Source organism: Coregonus lavaretus (genome assembly GCF_964263955.1).
Source record: "Coregonus lavaretus genome assembly, chromosome: 13".
NCBI classification, from domain to species: Eukaryota; Metazoa; Chordata; class Actinopteri; order Salmoniformes; family Salmonidae; genus Coregonus; species Coregonus lavaretus.
Genome location: NC_140000.1, coordinates 18007541 through 18029335, shown reverse-complemented (window position 1 = coordinate 18029335; position 21795 = coordinate 18007541). Strand labels below are relative to the sequence as shown.

Genomic DNA, 21795 nt, shown 5'->3' with positions numbered 1-21795 from the left:
ACCATAAACATATAACAACAGTTATCATGGTGCCTCAGAAATATATCATCCTAAACATATAACAACAGTTATCATAGTGCCTCAGAAATATATCACCTTAACAGAGGGATACAGTATCACCATAAACATACAACACTCAGGTTCAGACTTATTGAAGCATTTATAACTGTATATGGACTTACATCCAGGTTCTGCAGACAGTACCAGCAGAAAGTGTGTTTGCAGCTCTTACACAGCATCTGGGCACAGCCCTGGTTCCTCTCGATGTACACGCCACACATGGGGCACGGCTTGATGGGCAGATCAGAGTCACTGCATGACCGGCCCCTGAGGACAGGTGGGTGAGGGGTGCAGAGGTGGGGGAGAGGGGGGAGAGGTGGGGAAAGAAAGGGGGAGAGGTGAGGGGAGAGGTGGAGAGGGATGTGAGGGAGAAGTGTGGGAGAGGTGGTGGGGGAAAGAGGGTTCAGACAGAGAATTAGAATAAGAATGTTAATAATGTCTATACATTATAGTGTATATATAATTATATGGTGTTAGCAGGGTTAAAGCATGGGAGCTGAGGCACAGACTGTCATCTTTATTTAACACTAATGTTAATTGGCGGCTTAACTGAATTTATTTGGGGAGAAGAAACTACGAGGGAACCAGTTGACTGAATACCATGATCAGGAGGGATTGAATGAACTGCATTGTATTACTAAATGGACAAATATTGTTAATCCCCCAAAACAATATCAAACTGGCATTCTGTCTCTCATACTGTGGGGCTCAACTCTAAGATTTTAAAACACTTTCTAGTCTCGTCTGATGTTGTTATACTTTAGTAGATTAAACCCATCGATTCAAGGACATTTCCTCCAGTACATGAGGCACTTCGCGTTGTCAAAGCAACTGAAATTGATTTACTGACTGACTCCCCTACTCCTCCCCTTTGGCAGGGACACAATGATATTCCATTATGCTTTCCTCCACACCTTCCAATAACACACACACACACACACACACACACTGACAACAGTGAAGGGTGGAAGGGGTGGAATACTGTATGCTGCAGATATAGCGGGACACTGAGAGCACACTGTCTGTGGCACACAAAAAATGGCACAGGTTGTAGTTAACTTGTCTAAAAGGCAAGAGACTCTTACCAAATTGTTGATTTTACTTATTTCCAAAATGACTAACAACTCTACTGCCAACACATAAGCGGCTTCAATCAGCCTTCATTCGTTTTTTTTTTGTTACAATATTTTTTACACCAAGGCGCTCTGACTGTGACTGACTGACCTGCTCTCTGAGGCAGGTGATGATGATGTCATAGGCTGGTGCTCGGGGCAGGCGTGCCCGTCCTGCCAGGGCCCTCTACAGCCAGAGCAGAAGACAGTGTGGCAGGCTGGACAGGGCACGGACGTAGGCTGGCCCTCTGAGCTGGGCCCGACGCTGCAGACAGCCTGGCACTCCAGCACCGGGCACCATGCTCTACTAGGGTCCAGCTGCACCCCTGAAACATAACAAACCAATGATGTATATAAACACATGTATATACAGTGGGGGAAAAAAGTATTTAGTCAGCCACCAATTGTGCAAGTTCTCCCACTTAAAAAGATGAGAGAGGCCTGTAATTTTCATCATAGGTACACGTCAACTATGACAGACAAAATGAGAAAAACAATTCCAGAAAATCACATTGTAGGATTTTTAATGAATTTATTGGCATATGATGGTGGAAAATAAGTATTTGGTCAATAACAAAAGTTTCTCAATACTTTGTTATATACCCTTTGTTGGCAATGACACAGGTCAAACGTTTTCTGTAAGTCTTCACAAGGTTTTCACACACTGTTGCTGGTATTTTGGCCCATTCCTCCATGCAGATCTCCTCTAGAGCAGTGATGTTTTGGGGCTGTCGCTGGGCAACACAGACTTTCAACTCCCTCCAAAGATTTTCTATGGGGTTGAGATCTGGAGACTGGCTAGGCCACTCCAGGACCGTGAAATGCTTCTTACGAAGCCACTCCTTCGTTGCCCGGGCGGTGTGTTTGGGATCATTGTCATGCTGAAAGACCCAGCCACGTTTCATCTTCAATGCCCTTGCTGATGGAAGGAGGGTTTCACTCAAAATCTCACGATACATGGCCCCATTCATTCTTTCCTTTACACGGATCAGTCGTCCTGGTCCCTTTGCAGAAAAACAGCCCCAAAGCATGATGTTTCCAACCCCATGCTTCACAGTAGGTATGGTGTTCTTTGGATGCAACTCAGCATTCTTTGTCCTCCAAACATGACGAGTTGAGTTTTTACCAAAAAGTTATATTTTGGTTTCATCTGACCATATGACATTCTCCCATTCCTCTTCTGGATCATCCAAATGCACTTCAGACGGGCCTGGACATGTACTGGCTTAAGAAGGGGGACACGTCTCGCACTGCAGGATTTGAGTCCCTGGCGGCGTAGTGTGTTACTGATGGTTGGCTTTGTTACTTTGGTCCCAGCTCTCTGCAGGTCATTCACTAGGTCCCCCCGTGTGGTTCTGGGATTTTTGCTCACCGTTCTTGTGATCATTTTGACCCCATGGGGTGAGATCTTGCGTGGAGCCCCAGATCGAGGGAGATTATCAGTGGTCTTGTATGTCTTCTATTTCTTAATAATTGCTCCCACAGTTGATTTCTTCAAACCAAGCTGCTTACCTATTGCAGATTCAGTCTTCCCAGCCTGGTGCAGGTCTACAATTTTGTTTTTGGTGTCCTTTGACAGCTCTTTGGTCTTGGCCATTGTGAAGTTTGGAGTGTGACTGTTTGAGGTTGTGGACAGGTGTATTTTATACTGATAACAAGTTCAAACAGGTGCCATTAATACAGGTAACGAGTGGAGGACAGAGGAGCCTCTTAAAGAAGAAGTTACAGGTCTGTGAGAGCCAGAAATCTTGCTTGTTTGTAGGTGACCAAATACTTATTTTCCACCATAATTTGCAAATAAATTCATTAAAAATCCTACAATGGGATTTTCTGGATTTTTTTTCCTCAATTTGTCTGTCATAGTTGACGTGTACCTATGATGAAAATTACAGGCCTCTCTCATCTTTTTAAGTGGGAGAACTTGCACAATTGGTGGCTGACTAAATACTTTTTTTCCCCACTGTACATATACAGGTAACTGCCAAAATAAAGGAAACACTTGGGTAAATGAGGGATACAAAGTATATTGAAAGTAGGTGCTTCCACACAGGTGTGGTTCCTGAGTTAATTAAGCACTTAACATTCCATCATGCCCAGTTGCCCATTATTTTGACTACCATGGCTAGAGGAGATCTGAGTGACTTTGAAAGAGGGGTCTCAAAGGAGCATAGGGGGTTTGTGTGTGTGTGTGTGTGTCTGTGTGTGGCGTGTGTGTCTCAGTCACCAGATCTCCACCCAATTGAACACTCATGAGAGATTCTGGAGTGGCGCCTGAGACAGAGTTTTCCACCACCATCAACAAAACACAAAAGTATTGAATTTCTCATTGAAGAATGGTGTCGCATCCCTCCAATAGTTCCAGACACTTGTAGAATCTATGCCATGTTCTGGCAGCTCGTGGTGGCCAAACGTCCTATTAAGACGCTTTATTTTATTTTGGCAGTTACCTGTATGTACGTCTATAGAATGACACCCAAAGCAAGGTATTAGATTTAGAGGGTAGAGGATCCTAGATACAGTGCCTTCAGAAAGAATTCACAACCTTGACTTTTACTACATTTTGTTGTGTTACTGCCTGCATTTAAAATTGGTTGAATTGAGATTTTGTGTCGCTGGCCTCCACACCCCCAAAGTAGAATATTGTTTTTAGAAATGTGTACAAATTAATAAAAAAATGAAAAGCTGAAACATCTTGCGTCAATAAGTATTCGACCTATTTGTTATGGTAAACCTTTAATTTTTTTATTTTATTTTATTTCACCTTTATTTAACCAGGTAAGCCAGTTGAGAACAAGTTCTCATTTACAACTGCGACCTGGCCAAGATAAAGCAAAGCAGTGCGATAAAAACAACAACACAGAGTTACATATGGGGTAAAACAAAACATAAAGTCAAAAATACAACAAAATATATATACAGTGTGTGCAAATGTAGCAAGTTATGGAGGTAAGGCAATAAATAGGCTATAGTGCAAAATAATTACAATTAGTATTAACACTGGAATGATAGATGTGCAAGAGATGATGTGCAAATAGAGATACTGGGGTACAAATGAGCAAAATAAATAACAATATAGGGATGAGGTAGTTGGGCGGGCTAATTTCAGATGGGCTGTGTACAGGTGCAGTGATCGGTAAGGTGCTCTGATACTGATGCTTAAAGTTAGTGAGGGAGATAAGTGTCTCCAGCTTCAGAGATTTTTGCAATTTGTTCCAGTCATTGGCAGCAGAGAACTGGAAGGAATGGCGACCAAATGAGGTGTTGGCTTTGGGGATGACCAGTGAGATATACCTGCTGGAGCGCATACTACGGGTGGGTGTTGCTATGGTGACCAATGAGCTAAGATAAGGCGGGGATTTGCCTAGCAGTGATTTATAGATGGCCTGGAGCCAGTGCTTAAAGTTAGTGCTTAAAGTTAGTGAGGGAGATAAGTGTCTCCAGCTTCAGAGATTTTTGCAATTTGTTCCAGTCATTGGCAGCAGAGAACTGGAAGGAATGGCGGCCAAAGGAGGTGTTGGCTTTGGGGATGACCAGTGAGATATACCAGCTGGAGCGCATACTACGGGTGGGTGTTGCTATGGTGACCAATGAGCTAAGATAAGGCGGGGATTTGCCTAGCAGTGATTTATAGATGGCCTGGAGCCAGTGGGTTTGGCGATGATTATGTAGTGAGGACCAGCCAACAAGAGCGTACAGGTCACAGTGGTGGGTAGTATATGGGGCTTTGGAGACAAAACGGATGGCACTGTGATAGACTACATCCAATTTGCTGAGTAGAGTGTTGGAGGCTATTTTGTAAATGACATCGCCGAAGTCAAGGATCGGTAGGATAGTCAGTTTTACGAGGGCATGTTTGGCAGCATGAGTGAAGGAGGCTTTGTTGCGAAATAGGAAACCGATTCTAGATTTAACTTTGGATTGGAGATTCTTAATGTGAGTCTGGAAGGAGAGTTTACAGTCTAACCAGACACCTAGGTATTTGTAGTTGTCCACATACTCTAGGTCAGACCCGTCGAGAGTAGTGATTCTAGTCGGGTGGGCGGGTGCAAGCAGCGTTCGGTTGAAGAGCATGCATTTAGTTTTACTAGTGTTTAAGAGCAGTTGGAGGCTACTGAAGGAGTGTTGTATGGCATTGAAGCTCGTTTGGAGGTTTGTTAACACAGTGTCCAATGAAGGGCCAGATGTATACAAAATGGTGTCGTCTGCGTAGAGGTGGATCTGAGAGTCACCAGCAGCAAGAGCGACATCATTGATATACACGGAGAAAAGAGTCTGCCCAAGAATTGAACCCTGTGGCACCCCCATAGAGACTGCCATAGGTCCAGACAACAGGCCCTCCGATTTGACACATTGAACTCTATCTGAGAAGTAGTTGGTGAACCAGGCGAGGCAGTCATTTGAGAAACCAAGGCTATTTAGTCTGCCAATAAGAATGCGGTGGTTGACAGAGTCGAAAGCCTTGGCCAGGTCGATGAAGACGGCTGCACAGTACTGTCTATTATCGATCGCGGTTATAATATCGTTTAGGACCTTGAGCGTGGCTGAAGTGCACCCAAGACCAGCTCGGAAACCGGATTGCATAGCGGAGAAGGTACGGTGGGATTCGAAATGGTCGGTGATCTGTTTGTTAACTTGGCTTTCAAAAACTTTCGAAAGGCAGGGCAGGATGGATATGGGTCTGTAACAGTTTGGATCTAGAGTGTCACCCCCTTTGAAGAGGGGGATGACCGCGGCAGCTTTCCAATCTCTGGGGATCTCAGACGTTACGAAAGAGAGGTTGAACAGGCTAGTAATAGGGGTTGCGACAATTTCGGCGGCTAGTTTTAGAAAGAAAGGGTCCAGATTGTCTAGCCCAGATGATTTGTAGGGGTCCAGATTTTGCAGCTCTTTCAGAACAACAAGTTCAGGAGTAAACATTTGCTTAACAAGTCACATAAGTTGCATGGACTCACTGTGTGCAATAATAGTGTTTAACATGATTTTTGAATGACTACCTCATCTCTGTACCTTACACATACAATTATCTGTAAGGTCCCTCAGTCGAGCAGTGAATAGGTAAAAAAAAATATGTACAGTCGTGGTCAAAGGTTTTGAGAATGACACAAGTATTGGTCTTCACAAAGTTCGCTGCTTAAGTGTTATGAGATATTTTTGTCAGATGTTACTATGGTATACTGAAGTATAATTACAAGCATTCCATAATTGTCAAAGGCTTTTATTGACAATTACATTAAGTTTATGCAAAGAGTCAATATTTGCAGTGTTGACCCTTTTTTTTCAAGACCTTTTTTGTTTGTCCACCCGCCTCTTGAGGATCGACCACAAGTTCTCAAGGTCTGGGGAGTTTCCTGGCCATGGACCCAAAATATTGATGTTTTGTTCCCGAGCCACTTAGTTATCACTTTTGCCTTATGGCAAGGTGCTCCATCATGCTGGAAAAGGCATTGGTCGTCACCAAACTGTTCTTGGATGGTTGGGAGAAGTTGCTCTTGGAGGATGTGTTGGTACCATTCTTTATTCATGGCTGTGTTCTTAGGCAAAATTGGGAGTGAGCCCACTCCCTTGGCTGAGAAGCAACCCCACACATGAATGGTCTCAGGATGCTTTACTGTTGGCATGACACAGGACTGATGGTAGCGCTCACCTTGTCTTCTCCGGACAAGGTGTTTTCCGGATGCCCCAAACAATCGGAAAGGGGATTCATCAGAGAAAATGACTTTACCCCAGTCCTCAGCAGTCCAATCCCTGTACCTTTTGAAGAATATCAGTCTGTCCCTGATGTTTTTCCTAGAGAGAAGTGGCTTCTTTGCTGCCCTTCTTGACACCAGGCCATCCTCCAAAAGTCTTCGCCTCACTGTGCGTGCAGATGCATTCACACCTGCCTGCTGCCATTCCTGAGCAAGCTCTGCACTGGTGGTGCCCCAATCCCGCAGTTGAATCAACTTTAGGAGACGGTCCTGGCGCTTGCTGGACTTTCTTGGGCGCCCTGACGCCTTCTTCACAACAATTGAAGTTCTTGATGATCCGATAAATAGTTGATTTACAGTTGAAGTCGGAAGTTTACATACACCTTAGCCAAATACATTTAAACTCAGTTTTTCACAATTACTGACATTTAATCCTAGTAAGAACTCCCTGTTTTAGGTCAGTTAGGATAACCACTTTATTTTAAGAATGTGAAATGTCAGAATAATAGTAGAGACAATTATTATTATTATTATTATAATTTTTTAGCAGACGCTCTTATCCAGAGCGACTTACAGGAGCAATTATGGTTAAGTGCCTTGCTCAAGGGCACATCGACAGATTTTTCACCTAGTCGGCTCAGGGCTTAGAACCAGCGACCTTTCGGTTACTGGCACAACGCTCTTAACCACTAAGCTACCTGCAGCTTTTATTTCTTTCATCACATTCCCAGTGGGTCAGAAGTTTACATACACTCAATTAGTATTTGGTAGCATTGCCTTTAAATTGTTTAACTTGGGTCAAACGTTTCGGGTAGCCTTCCACAAGCTTTCCACAATAAGTTGGGTGAATTTTGGCCCATTCCTCCTGACAGAACAGGTGTAACTGAGTCAGGTTTGTAGGCCTCCTTGCTCACACACGCTCTTTCAGTTCTGCCCACATATTTTCTATAGGATTGAGGTCAGGGCTTTGTGATGGCCACTCCAATACCTTGACTTTGTTGTCCTTAAGCCATTTTGCCACAACTTTGGAAGTATGCTTGGGGTCATTGTCCATTTGGAAGACCCATTTGCGACCAAGCTTGAACTTCCTGACTGAAGTCTTGAGATGTTGCTTCAATATATCCACATAATTTTCCTTCCTCATGATGCCATCTATTTTGTGAAGTGCACCAGTCCCTCCTGCAGCAAAGCACACCCACAACATGATGCTGCCACCCCCGTGCTTCACGGTTGGGATGGTGTTCTTCGGCTTGCAAGCTACCCCCTTCTTCCTCCAAACATAACGATGGTCATTATGGGCAAACAATTATATTTTTGTTTCATCAGACCAGAGGACATTTCTCCAAAAAGTACTATCTTTGTCCCCATGTGCAGTTGCAAACCGTAGTCTGGCTTTTTATGGCGGTCTTGGCCAGTGGCTTCTTCCTTGCTGAGCTGCCTTTCAGGTTATGTCGATATAGGACTTGTTTTACTGTGGATATAGATACTTTTGTACCTGTTTCCTCCAGAATCTTCACAAGGTCCTTTGCTGTTTTTCTGGGATTGATTTGCACTTTTCACACCAAAGTACGTTCATCTCTAGGAGACAGAACGCGTCTCCTTCCTGAGCGGTATGACGGCTGAGTGGTCCCATGGTGTTTATACTTGCATACTATTGTTCGTACAGATGAACGTGGTACCTTCAGGCGTTTGGAAATTGCTCCCAAGGATGACCCAGACTTGTGGAGGTCTACTATTTTGTTTCGGAGGTCTTGGCTGATTTCTTTTGATTTTCCCATGATGTCAAGCAAAGAGGCACTGAGTTTGAAGGTAGGCCTTGAAATACATCCACAGGTACACCTCCAATTGACTCAAATTATGTCAATTAGCCTATCAGAAGCTTCTAAAGCCATGACATCATTTTCTGGAATTTTCCAAGCTGTTTAAAATCACAGTCAACATAGTTAATGTAAACTTCTGACCCACCGGAATTGTGATACAGTGAATTATAAGTGAAATAATCTGTCTGTAAACAATTGTTGGAAAAATGACTTGTGTCATTCACAAAGTAGATGTCCTAACCGACTTGCCAAAACTATAGTTTGTTAACAAGAAATTTGTGGAGTGGTTGAAAAACAAGTTTTAATGACTCCAACCTAAGTGTATGTAAACTTCAACTGTAGGCAGTGGCGGCTCCTGAAAAAATTCTCAGGGGGGGCAATTTTTCTGATGATTTAGGTGACCTACACACATTTAAAAAAAGATATGTCCAGCAACAACATGAAGACAGGGGCAGCATATAAGTCAATACCAGAAGCATTTATTGACTGATCTCAAAAGTGTTGGCTTACAAAAGCAAAATAAGTTATCACAGTAAAAATAATCAAGGGTGTTCTTTCACATTCCTCAACACTGCATAAACAATATGCATTTCCATAAAACACCTCATCTAATTGTGCCACAAAGTTGACAAGTCCAAGAAAAATACCAGGGTTGGTGGAGCCCTCAGTTTCATCTTTGCCTCGCAAAGCTAACTCAAACACTCCGCAAAACTTCACACACTGGATTAGCCGGCTGAGGATGTGGCGGTTCTTGCTAACCTCATCGTTGTGGCGGCGGACAGCTAGCCTGTATCCCTCATCCAGTTGAGTGGCAATGTTCACTCTCCCCAAAGCAGACAATCTCAAACAGCTATCCATGTGGGTCTTTGACAGCTCATGTTTCTTAATCTTTTCTGAAAGATGGTGCATGTCCGTTACACCAGTCGCTGTCCAAGCGGTGCTGTCTGCCGTGCCGCCTTCAGGGTGAAAGAGTAAGCAGGGGTAGCAGAAGACTGCATTAGCTACATCGCAGCCTGCTAGCCAGGTTTTTCGTTCGTACCAATTTTTGGAAAATCCTCGGGTGTAGGACTTTCCCCCTTTAGTAGAAACCTGTTGAATTATTACATTTGGTCTGGGAGGTCCTAATTGTTTCGTTGCCAATTTATCTTGATTTGTTCGCCGACAAAAAGGAACTTCTTTCAAAGAGACAATCGAGTTGCACTGAACGCTAGCCATCTTGACAGTAGTACGTGAATTGATTGACGCTGCTACCCGCTCTTTTCTTAGTTACGTTCATGGTTATGTTACGTATGACGAAAGCGCGTAAGTGCAAGCCCTCCCGGAACCCATAGAGATTGTATTGAAAGCTCTGATATGTGAAAAAAAAAGATTTTACATGAGAGTCTATGAGAGACTTCTGGGGCGATTTTCAACCTGACTGAAATCGCCCCAAAAGGGGCGGGGCCATTTGAAGCACGACTTTAGCCTGATTGGACATTTAGTGGCAGATCAGACGTCTAGATTAGAACACTGATAACTACTGTTGCCGTGATATAATTGATTAGAAAAAAAATCCCTTCCTTTTCCCGTTTGGCAGTGCGTCGCCCATATCGCCCTAATGAACACACCGCCCCTGACTGTAGGTGCAATCTTACTAGCAGCAATATCCTTGCCTGTGAAGCCCTTTTTGTGCAAAGCAATGATGACGGCACGTGTTTCCTTGCAGGTAACCATGGTTAACAGAGGAAGAACAATGATTTCAAGCACCACCCTCCTTTTAAAGCTTCCAGTCTGTTATTCTAACTCAATCAGCATGACAGAGTGATCTCCAGCCTTGTCCTCGTCAACACTCTCACCTGTGTTAACGAGAGAATCACTGACATTGTCACGATCGTTATACGGAGTAGACCAATGCGCAGCGTTAGTTGCAAACATATTTATTTAATGAATGAATGCACGAACAAAACAACAAAACGAAAACGTGACGTCCTCGGTATAACACAACCGACACGGCAACAAACCAAAACGGAACAAGATCCCACAAACACAAAGGGAAAACAGACAGTTTAAATATGGCTCCCAATCAGAGACAACCAGCAACAGCTGACACTCGTTGCCTCTGATTGGGAGCCACTCTGGCCAACATAGAAATAGCACCCATAGAATACACCATAGAACAAAAACACATAGAACTTACACACCCTGGCTCAACATATAGAGTCCCCAGAGCCAGGGTGTGACAGTACCCCCCCCCCAAAGGCGCGGACTGCGACCGCGCCTGAACATCAACAAACCAGTGGAGGGCTGGGTGGGCATTCCTCCTCGGAGGCGGTTCCGGCTCCGGGCTAGACCACCACCCTCTAATAATCCCCCCGTAGCGCCCCTGGTCCGGTCTGGCCCCGCTGGCTGGAGCTGAACTGGACATCGTAGGAGCGGATAGCTTCAGCTCCGGTGTGGAGCAGCTGACCGGTACCTGACCAGGCACCGGTGACCCAGGCACGGGTTGTGCCGGACTGACGACGCACACCCCTGGCTTGGTGCGTGGAGCAGGAACGGGCCGGACCGGGCTGACGATGCGCACCCCTGGCTTGGTGCGTGGAGCAGCTACGGGCCGGACCGGGCTGACGATGCGCACCCCTGGCTTGGTGCGTGGAGCAGCAACGGGCCGGACCGGGCTGACGATGCGCACCCCTGGCTTGGTGCGTGGAGCCGGAACGGGCCTTACCGGGCTGACGATGCGCACCCCTGGCTTGGTGCGTGGAGCCGGAACGGGCCTTACCGGGCTGACGACTCGCACCCCTGGCTTGGTGCGTGGAGCAGCAACGGGTCGGACCGGGCTGACGATGCGCACCCCTGGCTTGGTGCGTGGAGCCAGAACGGGCCTTACCGGGCTGACGACTCGCACCCCTGGCTTGGTGCGTGGAGCCGGAACGGGCCTTACCGGGCTGACGACTCGCACCCCTGGCTTGGTGCGTAGAGCAGCAACGGGTCGGACCGGGCTGACGATGCGCACCCCTGGCTTGGTGCGTGGAGCCGGAACGGGCCTTACCGGGCTGACGACTCGCACCCCTGGCTTGGTGCGTGGAGCAGCAACGGGCCTTACCAGGCTGACATCTCGCACCCCTGGCTTGGTGCGAGTAGCAGGAACAGGCCGGGCCGGGCTGGCGACGCGCACCGTAGGCTTGGTGCGAGTGGCAGGAACAGGCCGGGCCAGGCTGGCGACGCGCACCGTAGGTTTGGTGCGAGTGGCAGGAACAGGCCGGGCCGGGCTGGCGACGCGCACCGTAGGCTTGGTGCGAGTAGCAGGAACAGGCCGGGCCGGGCTGGCGACGCGCACCGTAGGCTTGGTGCGAGTGGCAGGAACAGGCCGGGCCGGGCTGGCGACGCGCACCGTAGGCTTGGTGCGAGTGGCAGGAACAGGCCGGGCCGGGCTGGCGACGCACACCGTAGGCTTGGTGCGAGTGGCAGGAACAGGCCGAGCCGGGCTGGCGACGCGCACCGTAGGCTTGGTGCGAGTGGCAGGAACAGGCCGGGCCGGGCTGGCGACGCGCACCGTAGGCTTGGTGCGAGTGGCAGGAACAGGCCGGGCTGGGCTGGCGACGCGCACCGTACACTTGGTGCGAGGGGCAGGAACAGGCCGGGCCGGGCTGGCGACGCGCACCGTACACTTGGTGCGAGGGGCAGGAACAGGCCGGGCCGGGCTGGCGACGCGCACCGTACACTTGGTGCGAGAAGCAGGAACAGGCCGGGCTGGGCTGGCGACGCGCACCGTACACTTGGTGCGAGAAGCAGGAACAGGCCGGGCCGGGCTGGCGACGCGCACCGTACACTTGGTGCGAGGGGCAGGAACAGGCCGGACCGTACTGGGAACACACACCACTGGCCTTAAACGGGGATCAGGAACGGGCCGGACCGGACTGGTAATACACCTCAGTACCTCTCGCCGCGCCTCTACATCTTCCTTCCCTCTTCTCACCAATGGCTCCCGTAACCTGGTGGCCTTCTGAATTCGCCCCTTGTCTGCCTCTGTCAGCCCCGTCGTCCATGCCCTGTGCCCCCCTAAAAATGTTTTGGGGTTGCCTCTCGTCCGTCCGACGACGACACTGATTACGCCGTTGCTCCTCTCTCCGTCGCGCCTCTACCGTCTCACTCCATGGCCGGCGATCCATCCCGGCCTGGATTTCCTCCCAGGTCCAGGACCCCTGCCCGTCCAAGATCTGCTCCCATGTCCAGGCTGCCTGCTCCTGGACACGCTGCTTGGTCCTGGTATGGTGGGATCTTCTGTCACGATCGTTATACGGAGTAGACCAATGCGCAGCGTTAGTTGCAAACATATTTATTTAATGAATGAATGCACGAACAAAACAACAAAACGAAAACGTGACGTCCTCGGTATAACACAACCGACACGGCAACAAACCAAAACGGAACAAGATCCCACAAACACAAAGGGAAAACAGACAGTTTAAATATGGCTCCCAATCAGAGACAACCAGCAACCGCTGACACTCGTTGCCTCTGATTGGGAGCCACTCTGGCCAACATAGAAATAGCACCCATAGAATACACCATAGAACAAAAACACATAGAACTTACACACCCTGGCTCAACATATAGAGTCCCCAGAGCCAGGGTGTGACAGACATGATGGCAGCTGGTCCTTTTGTGGCAGGCTGAAAAGCAGTGGAAATGTTTTTTGGGGATTAAGTTCATTTTCATGGCAAAGAGGGACTTTGCAATTAATTGCAATTCATCTGATCACTCTTCATAACATTCTGGAGTATACGCAAATTGCCATCATCAAAACTGAGGCAGCAGACTTTGTGAAAATTAGTATTTGTGTCATTCTCAAAACTTTTGACCACGACTGTACAAAAAAAATCTGACATTGAATATCCCTTTGAGCATGGTGAAGTTATTAATTACACTTTGGATGGTGTATCAATACACCCAGATCTACAAAGATACAGGCACCTTCCTAACTCAGTTGCCGGAGAGGAAGGAAACCGCTCAGGGATTTCACCATGAGGCCAATGGTGACTTTAAAACAGTTACAGTTTAATGGTTGTGATAGGAGAAAACTGAAGATGGATCAACAACAGTGTAGTTACTCCACAATACTAACCTAAATGACAGAGTGAAAAGAAGGAAGCCTGTACAGAATACAACTATTCCAAAACATGCATCCTGTTTGCAATAAGGCACTAAATATGGCAAAGAAATTAACTTTATGTCCTGAATAGGAAGCATTATGTTTAGGGCAAATCCAACACAACACATCACTGAGTACCACTCTTCATATTTTCAAGCATGGTGGTGGCTGCATCATGTTATGGGTATGCTTGTCATCGGCAAGGACTAGGGAGTTTTTTAGAATACAAATAAACGGAATAGAGCTAAGCACAGGCAAAATCTTAGAGGAAAACCTGGTTCAGTCTGCTTTCCAATAGACACTGGGAGACAAATTCACCTTTCAGCAGGACAATAACCTAAAACACAAGGCCAAATATACAAATATACACAACACTGAATGTTCCTGAATGGCCTAGTTACAGGTTTGACTTAAATCGGCTTGAAGATCTATGGCAAGACTTGAAAATGGCTGCCTAGCAATGATCAACAACCAACTTGACAGAGCTTGAAGAATTTTAAAAATAATAATGTGCAAATATTGTACAATCCAGGTGTGCAAAGCTTTTAGAGACTTACCCAGAAAGTCTCACAGCTGTAATCGATACCAAAGGTGATTCTAATATGTATTGACTCAGGGGTTTGAATACTTATGTAATCAGGATATATTAGTTTTTTTTTTTTTTATATATATATATATATATTTTTTTTTACAAATGTTTGAATTTTTCTTCCACTTTGACATTACAGAGTATTTTGTGTAGATCGTTGACGAAAAATGACAATTAAATCCATATGAATCCCACCTTGTAAAAAGTCAAGAGGTGTGAATACTTTCTGAAAGCACTGTAGGCCCGCCTATCCTAGATGTGCCAGGGCAGGGTTTTCAGTGGGGTTTCTAACTGCTTTTGTAACAAAGGCACATTCCATGTTGTCCTTTATCAGGGGAGCACCATAATAACATATTTTGTGCACTTTGTTCGACTTTTCAGTGACTAATATTGGTTTCAGTGTGTTGTTGCCTCAAGGCAAACCAACCAACCTCAGATTCCAATTTGTAAATGTCAAACCAGCTGAGACCTTTTCTACACTGTTTTCTTCTCTTCACATTCTCAGAAATTACTTTGCCTCTAAACAAAAGCCAACAACGAACCATATGTGTTCACCAACAGAAACTGTGGACAGACAGAACAATAACAACTTCATAATTTCCAGTAATTCTTAGACTGCTATTTATAAATCGCCTTATGCTAATCTGGTAGCTCGACCGACCGTCTAGTAGCTACTAAAGTTACAATAACCTTTCAGCTGGACTGGGACGGGGTGGGAGGGAGGGAGTCAAGATAAGGACTAGAGGGAGTCTCTCTCGGTACAATAATCCCACAATATGTCAGGCATGTCGATGCTAGAGGCGGGCTCAGATCAGCTCAGCTCACTGTCACCAGCTGGCCCAGACCTGAAATAGCCTGGTTGCCATGAGCGCCGTCACCAGTCACCTCACCAGCATGCTAATGCTAATGAACGGTACCGTACCTTGTTCAAACTCCAGCCGCTGGTACAGCTCCACCTGATCCGCAGGGGCAAAACAGGCTATCTGCAAAACAACACACAAAAAAAAACAGAATGGCTCACGTCTGTGATATTGCCTTAAAATCACAGGAGGACCAGCCTGGTCCCAGATCAGTTTGTGCTATATAGCCAACTTCTATGGTCATTGTCACAAACAGATCTGAGACCAGTCTTCAATGTACTGCAATCCACAGAAATTAAATGTATTGCATTCTATAGAAATGCTGAATTTAACGCAGGGATAATCATTTCAAGAGAAGAGGTGTTGATTACCAAACTCCCTGACCTGATTGCAACACTACATTGGCCTGTGCTGTAGGCTATTTACCATTTACACTTGACAATGACATTTGCAAGTTCAAGGTGTGGTGGCATGATGTAAGATGTAGAAAGGGTTGGCAAATTAATCTTACCCAACGGTACCCAACCCTACTAGTGTTAACAGGCAAATACATATGAGTGTAATAGCAATGTAGCAGTGTAATAGTCAAATGGTCTAAACATTGATGTGTACCAGTGGTTCTTCAAACAGACAGTGAATGTGTCCCAAATGGCACCTTATTCCCTATATAATTCCCTATGGGCCCTGGTCAAAAGTAGTGCACTATAAAGGGAATAGGGTGCCATTTGGGACGTAGCCACAGCATAACATCCAGTACAAGCCTAGTACCTCTGAGTGGAGCAGGACTCCCGTCCTCTGACAGGCCATGTCTGGACATGTGACTGGGCTGCCCCCACCCTCCCGGATGGCCAGCTGAACATACTGCTGCAGACACTGAGGGGACAGACAACCAATGGCGTAAACACAGATGTGAATACATGTATGTCTATGGACAGAACCAGAGAGCAGGGCCATGTTCAGCAGGGCACAACGTTGTGAAATGTTCAGAACAAACATGCCTCTCTGTAGACATGTAGAGTAAGGAATCACGTCAGCTCTGACCATTACATTTTTAACTGCAACGTTCCACAACGTTCACCTACTAAAAGTGGCCCTGGATTGATGTTGATGTTGACAGTATCTGAGATATACAGTAACTAGCACTTGAACTAGACTCGTCTCTTAGAAACGATTTGATGCTAAAGACAAAGCAGCCAAAAAATGCAGTCCTGCGAGCATGTTCATGCAAAAACCTGCTGTTTTGTTTGTCAGAAGAGTCACGCCAAGCCTCACTCAGCTACCGTAGCAACAGCAGAATGCAGAAAGCATGGGGTGTGTTGTCAATCGGTGCATAGTACTGGTAAGTGGTAACCAGTGTTGTGTTGACAGTATCTCTCTATGGCTGTGTTCCAAATGGCACCGTATTCCCTATATAGTGCACTACTGTCCAGGCCCCATAGGGATGCACCCTATGTTTGACCTTGGCCTAGCAACTCAGACTGGTGCTCCGAGCGACACCAGCAGCCAGGCAGAGATTAGCACCTGCCAGCCAACCAACCCCACGCCAGGATATCTCTCTATCCGTGTCAAGGCACATCACCTCCACCTCAGTGCGGATGGATACAGACTGACTGAACACAAATCAATAGGAAGTCAGCTAGAGTTCTGCATGCCAGAGATAATAGTGAAAGAGAAACTCAATGATTTCAGGAAAGCGGTGATTAAATATATATTTTTGATTCGGCAGATAGATACTGTATGTCCTGCTTGAACGCTGAGTCTTGTTAAGTGAAAATAGAGAGAGAATAGAAAATACAGGCATTTCCTTGCCCAGCATCAGATATGAGAAGAGAAGTTGTGGCAGGATTGTGTTGTCTACCTACCAGGGTGCAGAAGACACAGTCACAGGTGTGCAGTGTGCTGGTTGCTGCTGAGGGGTGCTCACTAAGGCACAGCTTGCAGTAGACCACCACATCAGGCTGGGAGGAGAAGGACTCCACTACAGCCCCGGCCTGGCCCTGAGGCTGGGATGGACTGCTGTTGGCCATGGGGCCCTGACCCTGGCCCCGGGCTGGACTGCTGTTGTTGGCCATGGGGGGAGCAGAGCGGTCAGTCAGTCAGTCAGCGTTGCCTGGAAGCTTCTCTTAGCCCTTCTGCTGGAGGAAGTGTGGAGGGCTGTCCTCCATGATCTGGAGGATGGTGGAGAACAGAAGACAAGCAGTCAGCCAATAGCCTCGCCAGTCCCCACATCATCTAGTGGTGTTTAAAACAGCTGATAGCCTCGCCAGTCCCCACATCATCTAGTGGTGTTTAAAACAGCTGATAGCCTCGCCAGTCCCCACATCATCTAGTGGTGTTTAAAACAGCTGATAGCCTCGCCAGTCCCCACATCATCTAGTGGTGTTTAAAACAGCTGATAGCCTCGCCAGTCCCCACATCATCTAGTGGTGTTTAAAACAGCTGATAGCCTCGCCAGTCCCCACATCATCTAGTGGTGTTTAAAACAGCTGATAACCTCGCCAGTCCCCACATCATCTAGTGGTGTTTAAAACAGCTGATAGCCTCGCCAGTCCCCACATCATCTAGTGGTGTTTAAAACAGCTGATAGCTTCGCCAGTCTCCACATCATTTAGTCATGTTTAAAACAGCTGATAGCCTCGCCAGTCCCCACATCATCTAGTGGTGTTTAAAACAGCTGATAACCTCGCCAGTCCCCACATCATCTAGTGGTGTTTAAAACAGCTGATAACCTCGCCAGTCCCCACATCATCTAGTGGTGTTTAAAACAGCTGATAGCCTCGCCAGTCCCCACATCATCTAGTGGTGTTTAAAACAGCTGATAGCCTCGCCAGTCCCCACATCATCTAGTGGTGTTTAAAACAGCTGATAGCTTCGCCAGTCTCCACATCATTTAGTCATGTTTAAAACAGCTGATAGCCTCGCCAGTCCCCACATCATCTAGTGGTGTTTAAAACAGCTGATAACCTCGCCAGTCCCCACATCATCTAGTGGTGTTTAAAACAGCTGATAACCTCGCCAGTCCCCACATCATCTAGTGGTGTTTAAAACAGCTGATAGCCTCGCCAGTCCCCACATCATCTAGTGGTGTTTAAAACAGCTGATAGCCTCGCCAGTCCCCACATCATCTAGTGGTGTTTAAAACAGCTGATAGCTTCGCCAGTCTCCACATCATCTAGTGGTGTTTAAAACAGCTGATAGCCTCGCCAGTCCCCACATCATCTAGTGGTGTTTAAAACAGCTGATAGCCTCGCCAGTCCCCACATCATCTAGTGGTGTTTAAAACAGCTGATAGCTTCGCCAGTCTCCACATCATTTAGTCATGTTTAAAACAGCTGATAGCCTCGCCAGTCCCCACATCATCTAGTGGTGTTTAAAACAGCTGATAACCTCGCCAGTCCCCACATCATCTAGTGGTGTTTAAAACAGCTGATAACCTCGCCAGTCCCCACATCATCTAGTGGTGTTTAAAACAGCTGATAGCCTCGCCAGTCCCCACATCATCTAGTGGTGTTTAAAACAGCTGATAGCCTCGCCAGTCCCCACATCATCTAGTGGTGTTTAAAACAGCTGATAGCTTCGCCAGTCTCCACATCATTTAGTCATGTTTAAAACAGACGAGAGGAGACTACTTCCAGGTTGCTTCCCAAATAGTGCACTACTTTTGACCAGAGCCCTATTTTGGATGTAACCCCAGATATATGATTATCACTTCCTGTTAATGAACAGAGTTCATTTATTCTTAGAAAAGCAGGAAACTCATGATGCTGCTGCCGATTGACCCATTTCATATGTTCTGGGCTAATCCAGACTAGAGAAGACGACAAGGTCTAACTGTAGCTCAGGTCAACTGGCGTTGGGCCCTGTGAAAGAGGACAAACCCAGAGCCAATATCGCTGCCCTCAAATTCCATAAGGAAAAATAAAGAATTAAGTAGTAAAATAGATTTAGCACAACAGAATGAGTGGCTAAAAAGCTATTGATCATGCATTGGTCTATCTACAGTATCTCATTCTCCACACAAAGTGCAGTTGCTGTTTAAATTGGCAGGCAAATTTATACCAGCCAAATCAATAGAGCCAACATCACTGTCCTAAATTTACTGAGCTCCTCTATCTAACATTGATTTATGGCACACATGCAAAACACTGATACTTGCACTTGAATGTGCACATTTTATTTCTGCACTGTCATTCTTTCTCTCTGTCCCATAGGAGTGAAGCCCTTCTGCATTGCATTGTGGTGGAGACTGGCGAGCAGGGCGAAGACATCTGACAATGCTGCCTACATCTGTCTGTCTGTTTGTCAGTCAGTCAGTATGTCAGTTTGTCAGTCTGTCTGTCTGCCCATCTGTCTGTCAGTCTGTTAGTCTATCAGTCTGTTAGTCTGTCTGTCCTGCACAACCATAACAGGAAGGTAGCAGTAACAAACAGACCTGATATTACCGGTAATAAAAACTCAAGTTTGCATTGCGACACAATGGTGCTTTATCCGTTTCCTCCATCTCTCTGCCTGGAAAGTACCTCACCTTTTTGTTATCTTGATGAAACATTGTAACCTGCAAAGTGATACAAATGGAGGAAAAAATTGCCAATGTCACCAGAGTGTTTGGATCCAGCCATTGACACAGCAATCAGGAGGACGAGGATCAGCTAGAGTAAAATGCTAACTTGTAGCCTACAACAACAACAAATGTGTTTACATCGTCATCATGATGTAGACAAGCTTTTCTTAACTAACCAAATGGCCTTTGCTTTGACTAATAGCAGATGTCACATTACAGTGAGTTCTGTTTCTAACCATACTGTAGGCATTCTCCATGGATCAAGGTCTAGGTTGAATCCCAGCCAGGGATCAAAGCCTCATTGTCCAGCACACAAGCAGAAACGAAAAACCAGCTCAGCTTGGTGAATAGTTGCCATACATACAGAGTGGCTGGCTGTGTTCTGTTGGAAGGCGGAAGCTGGGCCTGGGTCTGGGCCTATGCCGCCGGACTTACAATCCTGTGTGTGTGTGTGTGTGTGTGTGTGTGTGCGTGTGTGTGTGTGTGTGTATAAGAGAGCAAAAGAGAGAGAGAGAGAGAGACATTCATCTTGCTGCCCTTAATGCGGGACTAAATGTCAAATTGTTTCTACTCCAATTCCTATGAAAATGCTGTTTTAATTCATCAAAGAAACAAACAAAAACATAAGTTATTACTGTGTTATTACCATTGTTAGAATTTCTTAGTAAATACCAGTAACTGCTGCCAAATACTGTATTTATGTTGTAGTACATGTTAACCTACAGTAAGTGCGAGTATCCCCCTAATAAAGTATATTCTACATCACGAATTCATAGAGGAATAATCTGAAATATACTCATTATTCGCATGTAGTAGACAGCAGAAGAATACAAGATGAGTCTGACACAATTTCACCTTCCAAGGTTGTAGCTATACTGACATAGGTCCACATTGAAATTCTGCAACATACGCACATTAAACCATTCCTTACACAGAAAAGGACATTTAAATGCCACACAGATGTCACAATAAATACGGAAACACTAGAAAAAGAGAGAGAAAAAAAGAGAGAGAGAGACCTACCTCCCCGGTCAGGTCGCCTACAGTGTGTAGCCTACGAACGAGCTGCTTCTGTCCAGATTAACAGCCGCAGTGCTTTTACTATGACACAGACACATCTGTTGATACACAGTCACCTACAAAACACCTCCACTCGGTCGCCACGATATTCACACAAGCACCACCCATTTACCTCTTCCTTCCAACTGCACTAGACGCACCTCCCTTCCTGCAACGCAATCAGTGTTGGCATGCACAGTCAGTCCCGTGTTTCCAGATGGACGGGTGTGTGTGTAGGTATGTGTGTAGTATTGTTCAGCCAACGATGTTCTTAATGCTTTGTTGCCTTGCTGCCCTTCCTGCTGCTTGCTTGACCAGGAAGCGGTAGGCTATTGGTGGAATGTCCTCTAGCCTGCCCCTGGCGGCTTCCATAGAATAAAAGCAAAAGCAAAAATCTACAAGCGCCTTTCCTCACCTCAGGAGTTCGTCCTTTTTCCCCACATAATAATGAATCTTATTGTTACAAATCCACAGAAGTTTATCTTGTGTTATCTCCTAGTTGGGTAGAATATCGCAGTAAATGTGTTTTTACTTTCGATATTCGGAGTTCGCTCGTCATTAGCTCTCCGACAGAAGGTGCTAGGAGGATGAGAGTGATTAATATAGAATCGGACGACGGTAGAGAGCAAGGTACACACTATGTTTTTACCGATAGTCAAACTTTTCCCTTCACAGAGCCAAGAAATATGCAATATTCTGTTTTCTGGCGCTCAGGTGGTTTAGGGACCATCGTAAAAGTGCAATACCGGTGATTGCATGTGAGCAAAAAAATAAATGTTTTTGCATTCCAATTAAGGAGGGTTAGCCCTATATGAAGATTACACACACTGCATAGGGCCTCCAGTCACTGAAGGACCCAGCATTTTTATTAGTTACCTCTAACTACTAAGGGTACTATATTTGACCCATTTACAAG

General features: G+C 46.1%; 2 protein-coding genes across 2 annotated transcripts in view; both read right to left on the bottom strand.

Annotated features, from left to right (window-relative positions):
* Nucleotides 1–20958, bottom strand: part of LOC311139390 — a 29550-nt gene extending 8592 nt beyond the window's left edge. Inside the window, exons 1-6 of the mRNA XM_084174259.1 lie at nucleotides 20844–20958; nucleotides 17122–17427; nucleotides 16028–16132; nucleotides 15322–15382; nucleotides 1285–1498; nucleotides 183–327 (exon numbers count right to left, since the gene is read on the bottom strand). The gene's annotated coding sequence lies outside the window, so the exon portion shown is untranslated. The remainder of the gene's footprint in view (nucleotides 1–182; nucleotides 328–1284; nucleotides 1499–15321; nucleotides 15383–16027; nucleotides 16133–17121; nucleotides 17428–20843) is intronic.
* Nucleotides 82–17331, bottom strand: LOC311139947 (E3 ubiquitin-protein ligase RNF144B-like; the record flags this gene model as incomplete). Its single annotated transcript, XM_084174944.1, has 6 exons — nucleotides 82–96; nucleotides 183–327; nucleotides 1285–1498; nucleotides 15322–15382; nucleotides 16028–16132; nucleotides 17122–17331. The coding sequence occupies 6 exons, from the start codon at nucleotides 17329–17331 to the stop codon at nucleotides 82–84; spliced, it is 750 nt and encodes a 249-aa protein (XP_084031070.1).
* Nucleotides 20959–21795: the final 837 nt, after the last annotated feature.